Raw genomic sequence first — 21988 nt, forward strand, 5'->3', positions numbered from 1 at the left:
TATAGTGAGTCCCGGGCCAGAACCATAAAAAGCTGCTTTGCGCTCTGCTGAACTACCGACTCTGTGCTCCTGCTGCAGCTCAGGTCCACACCCGTCCGTCCGTTATAGACCCAGATCACAACCTTCGCGTTCAGGTAAGGTTTGTGTTATTAACCCACGTTATTCGAACAAAATATGTAGCCTGACGCACAGATTGCAGGATGGTAATTTGATGCGTTATTTAACGCCCGTTAGTTCTGTCTGGATTATAGGTTTAACAGAGAGAGACTAAACTACAGGGTGAAATTACGGTTTTTGTTATACTTTAACCAATATTCTTCTTATCTAATAAATAGAAAAAGTGCTAAACTTAGCTTTTAATTAGCTATAATGCAAGGCAGTGTTGCCATATAAGGACAAGTCGAAGGAAACCTGAAATGTTTCCTGAAAATGCAGTGTGGATGAAAACTGACGTCACACTCTGTCTGACTGTATTTAGAGTGACTTTCATGATGTGATGCAAAAACCCAAACAACATGTTACTATAGAAACATGCTGTTTTTCAGGATCTATGGTAGAAACTGTGAGATTCTACCTAGCAGCTTTGTATCCTAAAGCTGGAGTGTCGAACATATGACCAAAGGTTGGTTGTTGCAAAGCATGAAAATTATAGAAACCATTTGACAATTTGAGTTTTATTAATAAAGTGCACCGTTATTCATGGTGTGGTGTAGCTAATATCACTACACACAAACGCAGTATTATACAAAAAGTTGTACTGGTCTTAGATTAAAATGGGTTATGTGTCACCCGTGGACTAAACTGAGTGTACCCGTCTGTCCTAAACACTAGTTACTGTGCTGTGGTTGCCACAGAAATGACCAAACAGTTATGAGCAGATCCGTCATAACATCCTCTTCGTGACAGTTGTAGCGAGCATATACTGAGTTCATCAGACTGTATGATGTGTGCAGAAGTTAGAAAGAACTGAGTCAGCTCCTCACTCCAGAGATTAAGTGGTGTCTGAACTACACCCTACTTCAAATTTATACGCCTTAAACAACAGTGTGCATGCTTTCTTTAGGGCTCATCTGGGGAACAACAAGAATGGGTGCATACCAAGTTGTGGTCAGAAGTTTACATACACTTATCCCGGGCATGAATGTTATGGTAATATTGGGCTTTCAATGATGTCTTTGAACTGTTCTTTTTCCAGGGTGGAATGATTGTACAGCATACATCTTTAATACCATTCAAAAACAAGAATTGGGTGCACAAGTTGGAATTTATTTTGGATTTCTTTACTGCACACAGAGTCAAAAGTATATATATACAGGTTCAAATATGTATTTACGCTCACTAGTATTTGGCTAAATGTCCCTTAGTGAGTTGCACCTTGACCAGATGTTTTTGGTAGCCATCAACAAGCTTCTGGCAAAAATTCTGGCTGGATTGACCAATACTCAGAACAATGGGAAAGTCCAAGGAACTCAGTGAAGATCTAAAACAGAGCATTGTAGATTTACACAAGTTGGGAAAGTCTCTTGGAGTTATTTCTAAAGAACTACAAATTCCAAGATCATCAGTTCAAACAATTGTATGTAAGTACAAGTTACTCGGATGTGTCACCACTTTGCTGATGTCTGGAAGAAGACCCAAACTGTCACCGTCAGATGAAAGGAAATTAGTTCAGATGTTCACGAATAACTCAGGACTCACCAGTTCATGGCAGGTTCAAGCCTGCCATGAACTGGAAACTGCTGGTACACCACCATTACTGTCCGCTGTGAGACGAGTTTTACATCGCCATGGACTGACCAGGGGCCAACCAAGAAAGAAGCCCCTGCTCCAAAATCGACAGCTTCAAGCTCCATTGAAACTTGCAGCTGCCCACATGGACGAGCCACATGCCTTCTGTAAAAAAGTTTTATGTTCAGATGAGAGAAATTTTGAGCTATCTGGCCACAATGACAAGAGGTATGGTTGGAGGAGTAAAAGTGAGGATTTCAAGAACACGGTACCAATTGTCAAGCATGGTGGTGGTAGCATCACCAGTGGGGCTGTTTTGCTGTCAGTGGTGTTGGTACATTGCAGGAAATGGAAGGATATCTAGGCTGCCTTCAACCACAACTTAAAGTTAAGTTTAGATCTATGTAATTTTATAAAATATTTTATTTTAAATGCCATTTAAATTAGACTTGTGAAAGTGATCATCATTGTATATGAATATATGTGAATACACCTCAAGCTCCAGAAGCTATAGTCTTGTCCCATTAAGCAGCATTGACTTCTTGTAAGTCTTATGTGTAGCTCACAATGGCTTCTGATTTTTTTAAACATGCAAAGTTCTTGTAGTTCTTCCTCTAACTCTCCAATTATTAGCTTTGAATGATTTCATGGTGGATGTAATTATGTTTGTGGGATCATCAATATAACGGTCAGCTTACTTTTTAACTTCAGCTTTCTGCCTCATGTTGTCTTTGGGTACTTTAAGTGCACAGATGAACGAATGATTGCAAACTGCCAAGTTCCTGAGGCAGCAGTGCAACCACAATCATAATGACTTCTCTATAACTGATACATAAAGCAAACATTTTACTGTAGTTTTCTTTTGTTACTGTGAAATTGACCACACAATATCAGGAATGTTCCTGTCTAAAAGTGTAAAATTGCATTGTTTGGGGCCATAATTGAAAAAGAAAGTAATGTGTAACACATTACTTGTTACTTAATTACTCACTGGAGAACTCACTTCATATGCGCACATACAGAGTGAAATCCCATCTTTAAAACTTTCTGCACATTACATGAGAAGAGAAGTGGTTACAGAGTTTTTCAGCTATGGCTACTCACATATTGATTGTTCCTGAAATAAGTTTCTCATATCATTTGACAGCCATCCATAAATCAGGGAGATTATTTACAAAGTCATAAACAGCCATTTTGATTCTCCTTGTGTTACACAGTGTCAACAGATGGGAGGGAAGCAGAGTGGCTATTACAGAGTCTGTACAGAGCATTATCTGATGTGTCCTGAGCAAGCTACATGGCAGCTCAGCAGCCTTGAAGAGGCTGAAAGTGGCATGCATGGAGGAAATGAGTCACCAGAAATACCCCCCCCCCCCCCCCACACACACACACACACACACACGCACACACACCATTCCTGAAGGAGGAATATTGTTTTATTTGGGAGAAACTCAGGAGTGATATGCTGCCATGGCCCCCAAAAATCAAGATTTTCCAGATAACACTATTTTGAGTTTGTTTTTGAAGAATGGACACCAGCAGACAAATCACAAGGGCTTATGTAACAGTTTATTTCTTGTCATATGAATCCAATGCTGTGACCTGCACAAGTTTCGAGTTTTCACTCGGGCCTCAAGCGAAGGCAGACACAAAAGAGAGGTTGGTGAGGATTGGGGGAGGGGATCAGATAACTGGAGCTGGAATGAGCTCTCATTCCCTGTTTGTTAGGAGGCGAAGGGGTGGTGGGTGGGTCCACAGATGAGGGGGTACAAACTGACTGGATGCCAGTGTGCGGCTGGTGGCAGACGCCTCCCTTCTTCAGCATGCCCGTGACTGACCACAGGTCATGTGACCGGTTCTATTTAGGCTGTGTTGAGTCAACAAACCACCGTTCCTTGAGTCACTTTATCCAGTGTGAAGCAACCCTGAATAGTAAATGACTGTTTTAGTCAGCTGCTGCCCCTCATGCAAGCAAAAACATTTGTATTTGTAAGAGTCTTATTGTGCCTTAAACTTCATTCTCTAACCTTTCCCCGTGTAAGTTTTCGTCTTCTTTTTTTCACCATTACTGGCTTTGATTCTTCAAAGGTTGCTCAGATGCTGAGTGTATCCCCTCTGATGTTTGCTTTATTAAGTCAGAGATCGTACCTAACTCTAGGATGAAAGAGCTCTGATGTGCAGGAGACAAGACAGAACATTTTTCTCCATCAGAGGAGAAGATCACAGTCACAGCCAGTCATGTTTATTTAGTGCCACAGAGATGATCATCTTCAGAATATGAAGTTGCACAGAAGTGATACTGTCTTTTCCACAAGTGGTATGTTTAAGAGGGAAGTTAGCCTACTCAGCAGCTACTAAATGAAAACCCTTCAGTTGTTAAGGAAACCTAGCTTTGTTTTCAGGTATGTTTTTGAGAATGTGATTTAGAGGTAACCGCTCATAAAACTTGCACCCTCTACATGAGAATATTAAATGATTGTGTAACGGCCAGCTTGGGGTAAAAATATTCCCTTTACCGCTTGATTTCAAATTAAAGTGAAGCTGTTTGCAGATTTCTGGGTATGTTGGTTTCATTAAAGAAATGCTGTAGCATTGCACCAGATTTATTACCAGCTGCATGAGAGCACAGTGTTATTGTATGTCACTACAGTGTTTTGCTAGTTGCCAGGAAGTAGTCATCTTGGGAGGATGTGCTTGCTTCTGCACTTAGATGACTTTTAAAAATACATAATTGAAAAATATGAATCATCAGGTGTGTTTTGAGGATGCTATCTGGGCTCACTGATATAATAAAAATAGCTCTAAGAAATAACCAAACTTTTTTTGGGGAGGGAAATATCACTTTTTTTCTTCTTTTTCAACCTTTAGATGAACTGGCAACAAGGTGATGATTAGCTGCTTAGCATAAAGAAAAGAGACACGCTTGGCTTTGTGCTATAATAAGTTTATGAAACACTGGGAAAGTGTTAAAAGAGAAATTTGAGGTCTTAGAGGGGGTGTTACAGCCTCTGGGGGTACAGGAAAACCTCAGTGTGGGAATAAGACATCAGGAAGTTACAACGCCCTGCATTTTTAATTTCGTCAGAGCTACGCTAGCTTCTTCCATTGCTTTAAATTATCATGCTAGGCCAGGATACAACATGCTACATGGAAGTGGTAGCTCTCTGAAACTCTCATCTAGCTCTCCAAAAAAGTTGCAAACCTTCAGCTTTTCCTATGATATTTATGGAAAGAAAGCAAGAACGAATTCAAAAGGTACTGATGATATACACTCTCACTATATAGCCTGAACAACAGCATTACAGAAACTACTGAACTCAAAAGTTTGGTTATGTAAAGGCTGAACTGTGTCATTTTGATGTTCCAGACCACAGCAATAGATCTAAACAGGAATTCAGTAGGAAATTTGGCTGGCTCGTGTTTGACAGCTTAAGTAGAAAGACTGAGGTTAGCCCATGTGGTGATCCAAGACAGATAAAATCCAAATTAGAAATAGTTTCTGGGTCACTTTTGTTGTGAAATTGCTATGAAAACTCTCTACACTGTTTTTTATCAAATAAAACATACAAGAACTTTATGACCCAAGCCACTAATGTGTGTTGAGGCTTTCAGAAACTGGCTATTCAACATTGGTATCGTTAGTTAATTCTTCTTATGTGGCTAAAGAAGCATCATTTATGGTTTTTGTGACCGTCAAGCTTCTCACAAGGGGAAATCTACAAGGACTGTGTATAATGCCGTGATGGCATCGCCTCATGGCTTCAGATCTTTCCCGTCCAGCCAAACCTGTGTGTAGTCATGGAAGGTCAGGTGGTGCCTGGCCTCGTATGACTCCAGGAAGCTTCTGTTTTGACTGCATGTGTTTCACTGTGAAATTATCCGCCTGCTTTTCCATCTCAAACCATTCCTTAGCTACAAAGTAATGTGCACTGAGTTTGACATAAGAAGAGAGCACAGATGGGGGGGAAAGAAGCCCCACGTTTGTTGGCTTGGTTGCATGAATTCGGAGCCACTTTCCTCTTCCCGGGTCAATAACAGATTCCTGCCATGTTTGTGGGCAGGCGCCTGCCTAGAAGAATGGCCGATTCTTGCTTCAGTGTGCATGCAAATTGAAAGACAGTACACGAGCAGCATTCCTGTGGAAAACTAGGTTCTGTGTTCGTTTTGAACTGCATGAACTCTAGTTTATACAGTTTTATAACATCTAAACTTGATATTGTAGTTTGGGTTAGAGCACTACTCCACTCCACTGCAGAAAAAATGTTATCTCTGTAGTGTTTATGTCGTAACAAGCAGCTGGTACAGGATGCTGTAACTGTGTGGGCTGTTGATCTTTACTGCAGAATTTGTAGCATAATTTTGTTTAAATTATTGCCTCGTCGTGGTATGAATTGTGTTGTTGGCATTAGAATTTTTTACCCAAACAACATAACAGCTGCAAAAAGTGAAAAACTATTCAAATTTTAACCGCTTTTCTTTTTTTAAACAGGATGCCCCGCTCTCATTTTAGCATCTGAGACATCCGCTCAGGCGTTCCAGAAGGCAGTAGGCAGTAATCTAGTGTAGCACAGGCACCTACTTGAAACTGTTTGTGGGTGGCATTATGTCAGACATGAATGAATGGGTCTATGTGTGTGTCTGTGTGTGTGTTTATGATTGGACAGATGTCTCTGAGCAGATTTGTCCACTATGTAGTTATCTAAAGACACATTTAAAGGCTTTTTTAAACCCCTGGTTGCAGGATATACAAATAGACAGTTATACAGAGACACAGAAGTGTTTCTATTGCCAACCATCACTAACAGTTTATGATGATAACAATGAGTCATAACTGCCATGGCTTCCTCTTGCTGCTCTCTAGAGGAAATACTCTGAGCACAGTGGATGAATCACTCTGCTCTGTATTAATACTTAACTAGAACAAAGCTTTATCTTTATATTCATGGCAACCACTGAGCTTTAAGGGGAGTGGCTTTTATAGCTCTCATGTGGGCAGTGTCTGCTTCACTTTGTAAAGTTATTACAACCTCTGCAAGTTTTATTGGTGCAGTAGCCTTTTGACCAACTAAGTTTATTGTTTAGCTCATTGATCTGTATTTGTTTTTGGCCTGTGCAGTAGCAAAAGCCCTTAACTTAAGGTCTGTGACTTCCCTGAATGCAGGATGGCAGCGCACCACCCAGAATTTGAGCGAGCTGGACAGCAGCCAGGCCTCCAGGTGTGGAGGGTGGAGAACTTTGACCTGGTGCCTGTCCCTGAGAACCTGCACGGGGGATTTTACACCGGAGATGCTTACCTCATCCTCAATACTATCAAACAGCGCTCCGGGAGCCTGCAGTACGACCTCCACTTCTGGTTGGGTGAGTGCCGTGAAAGGGAAATGATCTCTGGGTTATTACTCAGAGTCGACCATTATAACTGGAAGGGATACCATACAGTGCTGTTCTTTCTTTTGGATTATTCAAATGTGAAAGTAAACCACGAATATCACAGGTCACACTGAGACTGAGCAAAAAACCCCTAGTAGCACATGGGAGACATGCCTTTTTGTATTTGTTTCCATTGTGATGTGGCAAAAAATAAAGATGATCTCAGTTTTCCAGTGTGATCTTCTTTGACTTGCAAAGCAGATGAGGAACAGTACGAGGATGAAGGCCCTGGAAAGTAATTTTGCCCGTTGTTGCTGCTGCAGTGGAGAGGCTGAAACTAGTCAGGACAGTGAGTCATGTGCCATAAAGCAACAGAAAGCCACATGGCTCATTGGCAAACAGTTTTATCAGATAATAAGCTGTATCATTTCTATCAGATTGTGAAACGAATGAGGGTTGGTGTTTAATAGTAGATGTTTTTTTCATGCATTTAAAACCTAATAAGGACTAAATGTAGATATTCTCAGAGGCAAATGAGGTATGGAGATCCCTAAAAAAGCTGATTCTTGTAAAAGATGACCTTTTAAGCTAAAGTATTAGTGAACATGAGTTTGAACTCATAAACAGGATTATTATGAAAATAATTTTACTTTATTGCATATTTAAAATGATACGTGGTTTTTGGAGAGGAGGTCAGCCTGATGTTAGTGAGAAGGTGAGCACAGGAGTCCAGGCAATCTTGGCCAGAGTGGAGAGCTGAAGTAGGAAGAGCAAATAAGGTGAGAGGCAGGTCAGCCAAAGAAGAATGTGACAGGTGGAGCCGCCCTGCAGATAATTGGTTTTGAATACCATGTGAAGACCTGGTGCACAGGTGCACAGGAAAATAAATTCCTGGAAATTGAAATACCTGGAAGTGAGAACTAAAACGTAGCCTGACTGCATGCTATGAGAATTTGCCTGTTAAATTACAGTACAGCACTGTACTGGCAGCTTGTGTCAGCTGTTATCTGCCACTAGGTAATATAACATTTACATAACGAAAGAAGACTTTGCTGTATAGATTACAGGTTTCCCTTTTCTAACACAATTAGCTCCTATTATACATAATATTCATAGAGATTTTATGATTTTATGATAAAGCTCTACATCTCCATCCACAGCAATAAAAATCAATCACAGATCATATTGTAAAAAACACACCTTTACCAGTATTCACAAAGAATTTGCTGTGCAAACTCTTGTATTTTTACAGGAGTTTGGTATAACCATTTACTATTGGGCACTATCATTTAGGATGCCGATCTGTTTGGCTGAGTGTGAAGTGAAAAGCCAGCGGGTGTTTTGGAGAGATGACCAGCCGGTGTCATTAATTGCGATTCCCAGATGCACAATAACACTCACACATGCAAACCCAAAACCGAGAGGGAGGAAAGGGGGAAAAAAGCAGAGGAAAGAGGAGGACGTGCTGCCAGTAATGCAACATAATGTCTTACATTGAAGTGCTGAAAATTTAAACCGTGCTTGCAAAAGTTTGTAGATTATTTCACCAACGACTTACCCAATACAGTTTAATGTATAACTATTTATGACGGTTTAAAATAAAAAAAAACTTTATGTCAAGGGAAAATTTCAAAGCACTAGGAGCTTTACAGAGAAAACTAAATTAATTATATACTATATACTTCTTTATTTGATTAAAATTGGGAGAATAAGATAAGATAAGATAAGATAAGATAAGATAAACCTTTAGTAGTCCCACACGTGGGAAATTTTTGGTCACGGCAGAAAATACAAGAGCAGTAAAAAATTAAGAGAAAAAGAGAAAAACAATAGAATAGAATAAGATAAACAGAATAACATACTATACAAAATAGAAAGAATACTATATACAATAGAATAAGTACTATACAAATAGAAAACAATACTGTACTAATAGAATAAAATACTTTGTTAAATAGGGAAAATGGGGAAAATTGCCCTGTCTGTGTGCACATTGCACATGAGGGAGACAGGGCAAAAGTTATAATTGTGTATTGGATGTGTCCAAACCATCATTGATGTTCTGGTAAGATAATCATCTTAATCACCAAACATTTTCATTTCCAATTTCAAATCCCAGTTAGTTGTCACTGTTTGTATCTGTGCTGTGTGTGTTGGTATTAATAATGGGAAATGGGTATTACTAGGTAACGCATTATTTACACTGCTGAGTCAGATTATTAATTTTATTTTGTTTTCGTAAGCTTGATTGATCTTGGCACAGACAGTTTACCAATAAACAGGATGTGATGTAATCCACTCACATGCTGATGGACTACACTGTGTGCCCATAAATAGAACAATGTTACATGTATTAATGTGACCCGCTGCTGCTCTTACATATTGATCTCCTAACTGACTGAAGTCCTCACTGGGAGAACTGGTCAGACACAAAATATGGCTAACCGGGTTATTTTTCAGCAGAACTGTGAGGGCTGGATTTAAGATGGATCCCTTCTTTGGTTTCTCTCGCACAGGTGATTTCTGCACCCAGGATGAGAGCGGCTCAGCAGCCATCTTTACGGTCCAAATGGACGATTTCCTCGGGGGGAAACCCATCCAGTACCGTGAGGTGCAGGGACACGAGTCCAAAACCTTTCTGGGCTACTTCAAGTCTGGAATCAAATACATGGTAAGATGTCACTGTTGAACTAGCAGAAACATTTGAATTTACCTAAGAGGAATATGAGAAATGATTAGAGGGGTGTGTTTCCTTTATGTTTTTGATGCTTTTAAAACCAGGCTCATGTAAAGAAATACTTTATATTTATCACATATTTTGAAACAGAATCTCAGTTCCTTTATTCGTTCACTGTTACATGAAACATCTGCTGTAAATTTAGATGTTTCACATGCATAGAAACAAATCCCCGTAGTTGGCTCCATAGTATACTGTAAGATGCAAAAATAGAAGATTTGATCATTTTGATAAGGGTTCAAGCTGTGTAAGTGAAATATTGATATATGAGGATTTTTCTATACAGTTTCTATGTGTATGTACGTTTTTGCCACAGACGTGTCAAGAGGGCAGTAAATTTGAGGAGAGAACAGGGCTCAAAAAAACATTTTATTATTTACAGTTGGAGTGACTTTACTTTCATTTATTTATTTTATTTCACTTTTAAATCCGACACTCATGTTGCAGAAAGGAGGCGTGGCATCTGGTTTCAAGCACGTTGTCACCAATGAGGTGTCGGTGCAGCGAGTGCTCCAGATTAAAGGACGCCGCGTGGTCAGGGCAACGGAGGTGCCGGTCAGCTGGGACAGCTTCAACACGGGAGACTGTTTCATCCTGGACCTGGGAGATGTAAATCTTATACATAGATCTTATCTTAAAAAATGACTTGTAAAAGCTCTTCTTCATTCAATCCACTGTCTTTCCTTTCACCCCACAGGAGATTTACCAGTGGTGTGGCTCCCAGAGCAACCGCTTTGAGAAGCTGAAGGCTACTCAGGTTGCCAAGGGGATCCGTGATAATGAGCGCAGTGGGAGGTCTCGAGTTTATGTCTGTGATGAGGGGGTGGAGAGAGAGAAGATGATAGAGGTGCGATCAGTGCATTATGAGATCAAATTTAGGTCTTCAGGCGTCGCTTTTTTATTAAAATCTCTGCCTCTGTCCTCAGGTGTTAGGTCCCAAACCAGATCTACCAGCTGGAGACTCGGATGACATCAAAGCTGATGCTTCAAACAGGATGAGGGCTAAACTCTACAAGGTCAGAGCACGTATTTGTTAAGAAAAAAGCAACAACACAGAAACAAACATGGCGTTCACTCACTTAGAAACGTGCCTGGCACATGAGCAAGGAAAGTTTTTGTTCCTGTGAGTTTGTGCACAGGCTGATTATGTGGCTTCTTCAACATAAAAAATGTTGGTTGCTAGAAATGGGCCTCTAAACACCAATACAGAAACATCATTATAAAAGGATAATAAAGTTATTTATGATGAATTAATATATTCATGATTGATTGTCAACAACAACAATTTACAAGTGACCACAAACGTTTTAGTTTAGTTCCAGAACGATGCACCCAAAGTACTAAAAATAAAGTAGATTAAAAAAAATGTAGTAAATGTTTTGTTAATTTTGCACATATATACACTCACACTTTATTAGGTACACCTATTCAACTACTTATTAACACAAGTAATCAGGCAATCCAGACAGCAGCTGCATGCATCTAGGCAGGTAGACATGATTAAGACGACCTGCTGAAGCATCAGAATGAGAAAGAAAAAAGATTTAAGTGACTTTAAACTTTAAATATGGCGGGTTTGTACGAGTATTTCAGAAACTGCTGATCTGGGGTGATTTTTCCACTCAACCATCTCTATAGTTTACAGAGAGTGGTCTGAATAAGGGATAATGTTTGTGCTGAGAGAAAGGCAACAGTTACTCAAATAAGCACAACAAAGTATGCAAAAGAGCATCTCTGAAGAGACAATATGTCAAATCTTGAAGCAGGTGGGCTAGAGCAGCAGAAGGTCACACCACAAAGCCACAGTATACCTGAGATATATTGCTGACAATTCTTTATTACTAGTGTACACATCAACTGATGACTGCTTCAAGTAAGGTAACATCCCATGTCAGAAAGCTCAAATCATCTCAAAGTGGTTTCTTGGGCAGGCCTCACTGTACCTCCACAGTCACCATCATGGGATGCGGTCATACCAATCTATCTGCCAATAAATCTCTGAGGAATGTTTCCAGTACCTTGCTGAAACTCTGCTAAAAAGAATTAAGGCAGTTCTGAGGGGAAAATAGAGGGTCCAAACCAGTAAAAGGAAAGTGTACCTAATAAAGTGACTAGTAAGTGTAAATCGATATAGTCCAAAAATACAAACTCTCTATCAGGAATACACATTTAGATAATAATTAAGGTAAAACTATAATGTGTTAGAGAGTAGGAAACATTTCGTGGGGTTATTTTAGAAAAATATAAATTTTTTCTAAAATAACCCCCAAAATGTTTCCTACTACAGCCCCTTTTTTGTGATCATTCATCAGTTAAAATATAAAGTAATGAGCGTCATATTTCTAAGATTCATAGAGTAAAATTGCCAGCTGACATCAATTAAGAGACGTATCTTTTATAAAACCCTTGCTCATATTTGCCTGGCTTAAAAGATCAAGAGGAAGCAGCGTCTACAGCAGCCTTTCAATCTCCTGAAAAGCGGTACTTTTCCCTGCTTGGCAGCTCTTTCATCCTCCTTCCCATCCTCCCCTGCAGGTGTCCAATGCTACCGGAGCCATGTCGATTACTCTCGTGGCAGCAGAGAACCCTTTTGCTCAGAGCACCCTGGAGTCTGGTGACTGCTTTATCCTGGACCACGGCTCTGATGGAAAGATCTTTCTCTGGAAAGGTCAGTGCAGGGTGGTGCAGCAGACTCAAGAAATGGCTCTTGGCTGAGCTGCTTTTTTCCACTCTTGCAGACAACACAGCTGTCTCATGTCGTTCTTAGCAAAAGTGCAAATACGTGCATTTCACAAAAGTTAAACTATTTACCTTCTCGTTACCAACTCTTTTCAACTTTCTCTCTTTTGTAATATTTATATTAGTGCTGAAGTCAATGCACCAAATGACCTTTCTCACCCAGGTTTAGAAATAATTTCTGGCCGCCTTTTTTGATTTTCAGTAACATTTCTCCATTTAGTTCTCCAGTATTTAATGTCTTTTCTCTTCAGGCAAAGACGCCAACATGGAAGAGCGGAAAGCAGCGATGAAGGCAGCAGACGAATTCATCAAGAAGATGGGTTACCCCAAACACACGCAGGTCCAGATCATGCCTGAGATGGGCGAGACGCCGCTCTTCAAGCAGTTCTTCAAAGACTGGCGCGATAAAGATGAGACTGTGGGCCTGGGCGTGGCCTACATCGCTAACAGCATCGCAAAGATTGAGAAGGTGCCTTTCGATGCCGCCACCCTACATGAATCCTCCGCCATGGCCGCCCAGCATGGCATGGTGGACGATGGCAGCGGAGAGAAACAGGTGGGGGTTTGTCATTCAGCTTGTGATTATGTGTCAGATTTGCTTTCAGTGCTGCCTGTGTGTGTCATTACTTTCCATTCCAGTAGGGGGAGCAGGTGCACCTTGAAATCTACAGCCTACTAAATGTGATTTTTTTAATTTTACGTTTTCCATGTTATTCTTTTCCCCCCTCTTAGATCTGGCGTATAGAGGGATCTGACAAAGTCCCAGTGGATCCATCCACTTATGGACAGTTCTATGGAGGAGACAGCTACATCATCCTTTACAACTACTCTCATGGAGGGCGCCAGGGACACATCATCTACATGTGGTGAGACATAAATTTGTCAAGACTGTGGAACCATAATTAGAGTCTGTATCGTGAAGTTACCTGTCATCAGACTATAGCACTAAAATATAAGCAGCCGGCGTGGAGCTGCATTATTTTTTTTTTTAGATAATTAGCAGGGTCTGATCAGATTTACTGATTCATAAGCAAACATTGAGGCTGAGGAGTCAGAAATAAATTTGTAGGTACATTACGTTTGTAAAGCACAAAGGGATTTCACATAGAAATTTATACATTATGAAGTTGTTATTTTGCATTCATCGTATCCCCCTTTCAGAGCTAGTTCAGTCACTGGAGCTTAAACTTGTTGCCACAAATTTAAGTATCAGTCATTCAATACTAAAAAAAAGGGGGATATAGTTTCTTTTTGGTAGCACTGAATTTAATGTAATAGTCACTGGAAATAAACAAATCATAGTTCAGTTTTGCACTTTTGTTTCACTGTGAAAAGTACGCGGAGGAAAGATTGAGAAGGTGTGAAGTTCAGAAAGTTCAGCGAGAGACACAAAGTTGATATATGTTAGATTAATCACAGTCATAAATCTTATTGGTTGGGCTGTAAGCATATGCTGTGTCCAAGTCAGTTCCTCTTGTTATGTTTGAATGCTGAGCTGATAAACTCATCTTGTTTCCCAGGCAGGGAGCGGACTCCAGTCAGGATGAAATTGGGGCTTCTGCTATCCTCGGCGCACAGCTGGATGAAGAACTCGGCGGCGGTCCTGTGCAGGTACAACATATTGTTCTTTTAGCGTGCTTCTGGTTTTTTTTCCATATGCTTATATATTATTTGATCTTCCCTGTCATCAACGACTCTGCTCACGTCTGGCTTCCTTAGCACGTCCTGTCTGACTTTTACATCCTTTCACTGTGTTCCCTCTTCCTCATGGTTTCCGTGCTGCTGCTCATTTCCTCACTTGCTTGGTTTCTGGCCTTTTCTATCTCCTCAGGTTGTTGGCGCTCCTATAACCACTCAGGTATTTTTCCTTCATTCCTTCCCTGCTCCTCATCTTCACTAAGGGACTCGTGTGTTTCGTGTCCAGAGCCACAGCAAAAATAGAAGCAACAAGGACATATTCTCTCGATTCTCCCATTCTTTATAATTACTTGAGGGTATTGTGTTATTCATTTTTGAGAAGTCCTTTCAGGTTTAGTGACTGTAATAATGAGCTAAAGTGAATTTCGAATGAAAACGACTCGTTGAAACACAAACAGGACATTCCACTGTGGAGTTTCATGGGAGGCTCCCTCCTTCTCTGTCGCCAGCTCGGTCTGCTAGCATAAATAAGCCACACTACTTTTGTCCTTTGTCCTGAACTGATGTCACACCAACATTATGATGCCTTAGCCTGTCTGTGAGGCCTAAATATTCATGAGTGGCTCTGAACTCATACGAGTCTTTGGTCATTCACTGCTCACTCCTCGCGTGTGCATGTACGGCCTTCTTATTGTCCGTGTGTTGTGGCACGACTCTGTATGTGTTTGAATTTGTGTGTAGGAATCAGCAGCAGTCCCAGTTATTTGTCCTCATGCTCCTGATTCCTCATCTTGCAATTACCAAACACTTTTTGCATTTGCTCATCTGTCAAACTAAACTGAATCACAGGCTGTACTTAAGGATGAGCATAGCAAGCGTGATGTCACCTGTTGGTCAAGTTCTGGCCTGAAGCCAGAGTTTGAGCTTTTCTTTCACCTCTGTCTCATTTGAGAAATCGCTCTCATTGCAGGGACTTGTCAATCACGAGATGCATATGCTACATTAATTTAGATAATGAGCATTATGTTATGTTAAGTAAGACTTGCTACGCTGTCCAAAACCTTGTCAGGAAAGTTTCTACTCAGGTCATAGCAAAGTCCCAGTGGATCCAAATTGAGGAGCAGTGCTGGTTTCTCATAGATTTTAGAGGCTTTTTTCACTAAGAGAAGTTGCCCCCTTCTGACCATTAAATAGAATGCATGTATAAGGATTAAGGAATTTTCACACTTGTATATACAGTCTATGAACTCAACTTTAATCTATCAGCAACTGCAGCAAGCCAAAAGCATCAAATGTCAAATATTTGAAGGAACAGAAGAACATAAAAAAAGCATGTTGGCTTTCTATGTTAAACTTCATGTAATACAAATAGTTTCTCCCTGTAAACTCATCAGTAAATATTTATCTCTGCTCTGTTTGCCCCAGCAAGCTCAGGATTAGTGTAATGTGCAGTGCTTACTGAATTAGAGGAATCACTGACTGCAACACCTCAGAGTTATGACTGTTTATTACAAAACACCGCAGACTGTTTTGGACATACCTTATCTTCACCATGGTTACTAATATCACAGATCTCACTCTCACCTCAGGGTATGGCATGATTTGGCTCTGTGCTGCCATCTTGCGTCAGTGGTGGGAACTGCTGCAGCCTTTTTTTCCACACCTTGTTGATGCATATTTCACAGGACACAATTAGGGAGGATGTGTCTGCAGTGATTTGGTAGCACCACTTGTAACATCAAAATGCATGAAGTATTTTTCGATATGAATTGCTGTGACAACAACTTCATTAGATGCAGAGATTTAAATTCGGTATTTGTGTATCAGGTGAGGGTGATGCAGGGGAAAGAGCCGGCCCATTTGATGAGTCTGTTTGGAGGAAAGCCCATGATTGTGTACAAGGGAGGAACGTCCAGAGAAGGAGGTCAGTCCGCTCCAGCTGAGACTCGACTCTTCCAGGTGCGCTCCAACTCTGCAGGACACACACGAGCTGTGGAGGTAAGAGGAAACATCTTAATCATTACCTGAATTTAATCATTCCTCGATTATTTTATTTTTTTCTTCTCTCTTTTGCAAAACAGTTTCTAACAGATTTCTGAAATATTTGTTTTCTAATCTAATAAGCGCTGTCCATTAACAATGAAGTAACAATTGGAGGTTTTAAAGGAAAGCAGAAGCACTTGATACTTGAAGTTTTTTTTTTAAGTATTCAGTAAATGGTTTAAGGGTATTTAAGAGGAAAAGGGAAAAAATGCATAGTAAGAATGGAAAACACCGATGTCCTTTCCTTTAAAATATCCTCTCGAATTGTTGTTAGAGGGCATAAAATGTCAAATAAAGCATTATGCTAGCATGAATATTGGTAAAAATGAAAAACCACCAACACTTAAGAAGGTCAACGTACAACAGCTCCTCATGATAACTTGCAATATCTCTGTTTCTATGCAGCTTGACGTGCAGGCATCAAACCTAAACTCCAATGATGCTTTTATTCTGGTGACCCCCGGCAACTCCTTCCTGTGGGTGGGAGTGGGTGCCAGCGACACAGAGAAGCAGGGAGCTCAGCAGCTGTGTGACATCCTGGGCGTGTCTGTCTCCGAGCTGTCCGAGGGAGGAGAGAGCGGTGAGGAAACAGGATAAACACAGTTACCTCCACTATCATTTTCTCTCCTTTATTTAATTTTTTTGCTGCATTTAAGTCAAGCTGAAACCCAACAGCTGTTAACATACTCAGAACTGTATCTGTGTCAGCTACAAAGTGTGGTCTGGCTGTTAAAATAGCGCTTTAATGCGAGGCTAAATAGCTCCCTTTTTGTATTTCGGCTAAGCGCTTATGTTCATCCATATTGAAACAAAGCAGACTTGATTGCATCACCCCTTCTGATGTTGTCAGAAGTCTTGCTATTTGCTTTCCAAGCTCAAGAAGAAGAAACTCCCTGCTAACAGTTTCACATATAAAAACACCTCAGGCTACAACATAACAGATTCAATTTTTCATAAACACCCTGCTTTTGAGGACTGGCCTCGGCTGGGGCCTCGCAAAAGACAAACGAGAAATTCACCATTTTATTTCTGATGGTTGAAAAGATTTTCTATTCAAAATTGATGCTGTACTGTGCAGGTACCTGCTGTTTCACAGATGCTGGTTGCAAATTTACATTTACACTTTGTTTTATTTTGCTTTATTTTACCCTTAAAGGTGCTCTAACAATAATTTTGTATATTAAAAATTGATTAAATAGCTGTATAGCTGGAAGGGCAAGAATAATTGTAACAAAAACTACACAATATTGCAAACACCTCAGCAGGTCCACTAAGCTTTTAGCTCCTGGTTTGTTTCATTCTTTATATATGTTTACAGGTATTTTTTTTTTTTTGGTCTATGGCAGGTGATGTAACAGCACTGACATTTTCAGTGCTCTTATCTCACCTGTAAACCACTGCTCACTTGACGAAAACCACCAGTTTCCACATGGGCAAAATAAAATGAATAAATAGCAAAATAAGGTTGCCCAACTAAAGTCTATGTGTGGGGAAACACTGCAATTGCACTTACCAGACACTTTATTAGGTACACCTATTCAACTGGTTGTTAATGCAGATATTTAATCAACCAATCACACGGCAGCAACTCAGTGCATATAGGCATGAAAGCATGGTCAAGATGATGTGTTGGAATTTGAAGCGAGAGCCAAGATCGGGGAGAAATGGGATTTAAGTGTCAGACTGGCTGACCTGAAATTTTCAGAACACGTTTTCCCACATGCACATCTCTTATCCCACTGCCTCCCAGTGCAAATAGAGGAATTCGTCCGGCTTCAGTGTGATGACAGTGAAATCACTGGAACATCTGTCCACTAACAGATACTTCTAGCAGTTACCTCAGTTAAAAATAGTGATAACCTGATAATGTAAACCAAGCATTTTGTTTTCTTCCCCATTAGACAGAACCAGGCTTACTTCCAGGTTTTATGCTAAACTAAAAACCTGATTTGGCTTTGTACCAACAAAAAAGGAACAGAGTTACCCAAATGTCAAACTATTGCTTTGCCCTCTTACAAATTCTGATGGTTGTAATAGCTTGAAGTGTTTCTGTCGTTTTACAGATCAGTTCTGGGAGGCTCTGGGTGGAAAGACGGAGTATCGCACCTCCACTAGACTCAAGGACAAGATGGATGCTCATCCACCCCGTCTCTTTGCTTGTTCCAATAAGACTGGAAACTTTATAGTACGTTTTCTTCTCCTGCTGGATTGGTTTTGTCCTATTCTGACTCGAGTTTTCAAGTCTTTGGTATTGCACAAGCATGTGCAGGATGTCAAGAATATTTCAAAGTACCTGCTGAAAACAGTGCACTGTGTCTTTATTTGTCGTTACGTGTACATAAAAATAAAGCCCCCTTAAATCCGTCTTCTTCTTCTTAGATTGAGGAGGTACCAGGTGAGATGACCCAAGATGACCTTGCCACTGATGATGTCATGATCTTGGACACCTGGGAGCAGGTAAAAAACAAGCTGACTGCCTTTGCTGTACTATATGCATTCAGAGCAGAATCAGTGCCCACAAAAAGAATAAACTCCACAATAAACCTTTATTTATTTGTTTGTTTTTTTTATTCTTAGGTGTTTGTCTGGATTGGAAATGAGGCCCAAGAGGAGGAGAAGACTGAAGCTATGGCATCTGGTGAGCAAATATGAGGAGAAAGAACAATGCCATGTGGAATAGGAGACGAGAAATACAGCTGGGACAATCCCTTGGCATTGCAAATTATCTAACACAACATCAATCATTAGATAAAAAAAATTAAAACTTAATCAAAAAACAGAATGTATTTATTTAAAAGACATCATAATTACTGATACATGCATTAACAGCAAAGTGCCCCATAACTAGAGCAGCAGTGTCACCAAGAGTCAAAGCATAAAGCATCTTCTGCTACCCTTTTAATCCTTGTACTAATTCAAACTCGTCTTCCTCAGCGGTCCGTTACATCGAGACAGATCCGGCCAAGAGAGACCCGAGGACGCCCATTGTCAAAATCAAGCAGGGCTTCGAGCCGCCCACGTTCACTGGCTGGTTCCTGGGCTGGGACTACGACTACTGGACCACCGACCCTCTGGAGCGCGCTATGGCTGAACTGAACATCTGAACATTCCCTTGTTCCCACCTCTCTGCCCCGACCTGTCACCGTGTAGCAAGATCTTTTTTTTTAAGCTACACGTGCCCTTTTCTTCTTTTTTTAACGAATCACTGTTTTTTTTTTCACTTTGTCTCAAATGCTACTGTTGTGCCTTGAAACCAGTGAAATCATCCAGTACAAATAGAACTTCAACAGATACACAGGCTTTCCTTTAGGATTTGCACTACATATAGCCTCAAACTACGACTCTCATTCAAGGCGATTTTCCCATGTTTGACAATAAAAACCTGTTTACTAGCAAAATATAACAAACATAAAAGAAGACAGTTTAAAGTTTGGTTTTCCTGCAATATTACAAAAGCTACTGCCAAGAAAACAGCTTATAAAAAGCAATACAACCAATGCCTTAGAATGATTTCCTTGAGCTTACAGTAAGCTTGTTTTTTAAAGGGTACTGTCTTTATTGATGTTTTTGTACCTTTAGATGTTATATTTATTTTAAAATAACGCCACAGATTCTAACCCAGGAAGCTTGTGTTCTGCTGCGGTGTCTTTTAGTGGAAAACCACTGCTTTGCTTCTTTATTAGCTCCACTTTCTGTGGCAATTTCTAAGGTTTCCTGTAATCAGTTCAATAAACCAAATTAAAATATACCAGCTGTTTTCTGCCTCTGCTTTTACAAACACTTAACTTCTCACACTGACCTGAAAGAAAAAATCAACACAAACATGCTTTCAGATTTATTTAGTCATATACACTTAACTCAAAATAAAATCATATCAAATCATACTGCACAAAAGAATGTGTGCTACAAACAACAACAAAGCAAAAACAGGCATTAATCCTGAACGAAACTTCAAAAAGTTATTCATGTGTCTGAGGTTTTTTTTTACAGAAACAAATTCATTTAAATTACAATGAAAACTGGTAAACTGGACAACAACCAATCAAACAGTCTTTAGAGAACACAGCAGCAGTGTTGTCCACTGGTTGTGTTTCCATATGTATCAAAATTCCCTAAATGTCACTATTGTTACCACAACAGAAACCTATACGACTTACTAAAGTAAAATCAAACAACCTTTCCCTTTCCTAACAAAGAAATCCTCTGTGTGGCAACAGCAGAACAATAAACTTCATGTGGCTGTAGGCAAAAATCACTTCTTGGTCAAACAGTCCAAACACTTATGTTAAAAGTAGGAAAGCAGAACAACAGATTAAAACAGAACGTGTCATTTTCACAATATATAAATTCAAACATGTTTAAATATTTACACGCTGAAAGAAAGAATATGATAAATTATAACTCATTTTTTCAGCTTCCTGATACTTGGACACTTTCTGAAGCTTTAAATGAACAAACTTGCAAATAAATAAATAAATGAACAACTTAAAACAAAAACTAAAGAAAACTCAATTAAATAAATAAAACTTCAAGTTAAAGGGTATGCTAAGACTAAAAACTCATACTATATATTATTATATATATGTTATATAATATATTGAATCAGTGGTCATTTATTGGCAGACACACCAAGATGACTGCGGGGCATTGCCACTGCTGGCTCAAGCCACCCGCTCAGCTGCCAGAGCACCTGAGGCAAAGCAAATATTCAACTCCAGCTCTGATAAACAGAGAATATGCTAAATTTCACAGGTTTGTAATAAAGGGTAAATTCTCAAAGAAGGCCTGTGGGCTAGGAGATGGTACCCTAGATTGTGTCACTTTTTTTCTTTGATTATAAAGTTGGAAAAAATTAAAAAGAAGTTATAAATTAAACCTATGTGAAAATAAGCTGGCTGCTGTCAGATGTAATGACGGTGAGGCAATGAAGTTGATTACACATGTATATGTGCTCAGTGATGCATGCTGGGAGTATGTGCATTTCTTTTCTTTTTTTTAGACACTTTCTCATGTATTGACGAATTTCGGCAAAATCTCCAGTGGAAGTGCCAAAATGATGGTGGAGTTCTTCTCTTCAGCGATGGTGTTCAGGGTCTGAAGGTAGCGCAGCTGCAGGGCTGACGGAGACTCTGCAATCACCAGGGACGCCTCCTTCAACGCCCGCGATGCGCTCATCTCCCCCTCTGCTGCGATCACCTTAAGAGGAGAAACAGGAGGGAAGAAAATGAAAAGAGCGCCTTGATCTCACAGCCCAGTGGAAGAAGCCTCTACACCCACAGTTACGACTATTCTTATTACAAAATCTTGCAGAATTCCTTTTTTCTGGATTGCGATAGATTTCTTGTTTTATTTGTAAATCTCCTTTAAACCAATTTTTAAAATCTCCAATAACCTATTGTTTAAAAGGATTAGACCAGTATGTAACCTTACAAACTACATAAATCTCCCAATGTTACTTTTTTCTCCTTTTTATGAAATTGAAGTGTAGAAAAATAACAACAATCGATAAATGCAAAAGAAGGAAACAGGAAACTGGAAGGCAAAAAGCTGAGTGCTATTTGAATACTTTCAAAATAGGTCAGTGTTTCCCACACATTAGTAAATGAATGGCCAGACAATCCACTTGATCTTATTTTGAAATTCAGTTGCTGCTAATTTGCAGCATTTCGTCTCTCAGATGGTCCTCGAAGACATTTCCCTTAAAAGACTTGTGTTTAGACAGTGATATGGAGCTGT

The 21988-nt window shown here is 39.9% G+C and overlaps 2 protein-coding genes across 4 annotated transcripts in view; one reads left to right on the top strand and one right to left on the bottom strand.

Moving 5' to 3' along the window:
- Nucleotides 1-20000, top strand: gsna (gelsolin a). 2 transcript variants are annotated; one of them, XM_040000259.1, is made up of 17 exons: nt 1-134; nt 6890-7086; nt 9612-9766; nt 10280-10441; nt 10530-10679; nt 10759-10848; nt 12368-12500; nt 12823-13127; nt 13304-13437; nt 14092-14182; nt 14403-14429; nt 16037-16207; nt 16658-16832; nt 18316-18437; nt 18632-18709; nt 18830-18890; nt 19187-20000. In XM_040000259.1, the coding sequence occupies exons 2-17, from the start codon at nt 6891-6893 to the stop codon at nt 19354-19356; spliced, it is 2220 nt and encodes a 739-aa protein (XP_039856193.1). In that variant the 5' UTR covers nt 1-134; nt 6890; the 3' UTR covers nt 19357-20000. The 2 variants fall into 2 exon arrangements, with proteins under 2 accessions (XP_039856193.1, XP_039856194.1); XM_040000260.1 differs by lacking the exon at nt 14403-14429.
- The window catches only part of LOC120714180 (stomatin-like), a 9017-nt gene continuing 6450 nt past the window's right edge, over nt 19422-21988 (bottom strand). For both annotated transcript variants that reach the window (XM_040000261.1, XM_040000262.1), the window contains one exon: nt 19422-21448. In XM_040000261.1, the coding sequence (XP_039856195.1) occupies nt 21260-21448 (189 nt within the window). In that variant the 3' untranslated portion in view covers nt 19422-21259. The remainder of the gene's footprint in view (nt 21449-21988) is intronic.

This window comes from Simochromis diagramma, unplaced genomic scaffold (assembly GCF_900408965.1).
Source record: "Simochromis diagramma unplaced genomic scaffold, fSimDia1.1 OVJJ01000596.1, whole genome shotgun sequence".
Taxonomy (NCBI): Eukaryota; Metazoa; Chordata; class Actinopteri; order Cichliformes; family Cichlidae; genus Simochromis; species Simochromis diagramma.

Coding starts and splice junctions, on each gene's coding strand:
- gsna (XM_040000259.1), top strand. CDS start 6,891: ATGGCAGCGCACCACCCAGAATTTGAGCGAGCTGGACAGCAGCCAGGC. Junction 13,438..14,091: donor GGACACATCATCTACATGTG/GTGAGACATAAA, acceptor CTTGTTTCCCAG/GCAGGGAGCGGACTCCAGTC. Junction 14,183..14,402: donor TCGGCGGCGGTCCTGTGCAG/GTACAACATATT, acceptor CTATCTCCTCAG/GTTGTTGGCGCTCCTATAAC.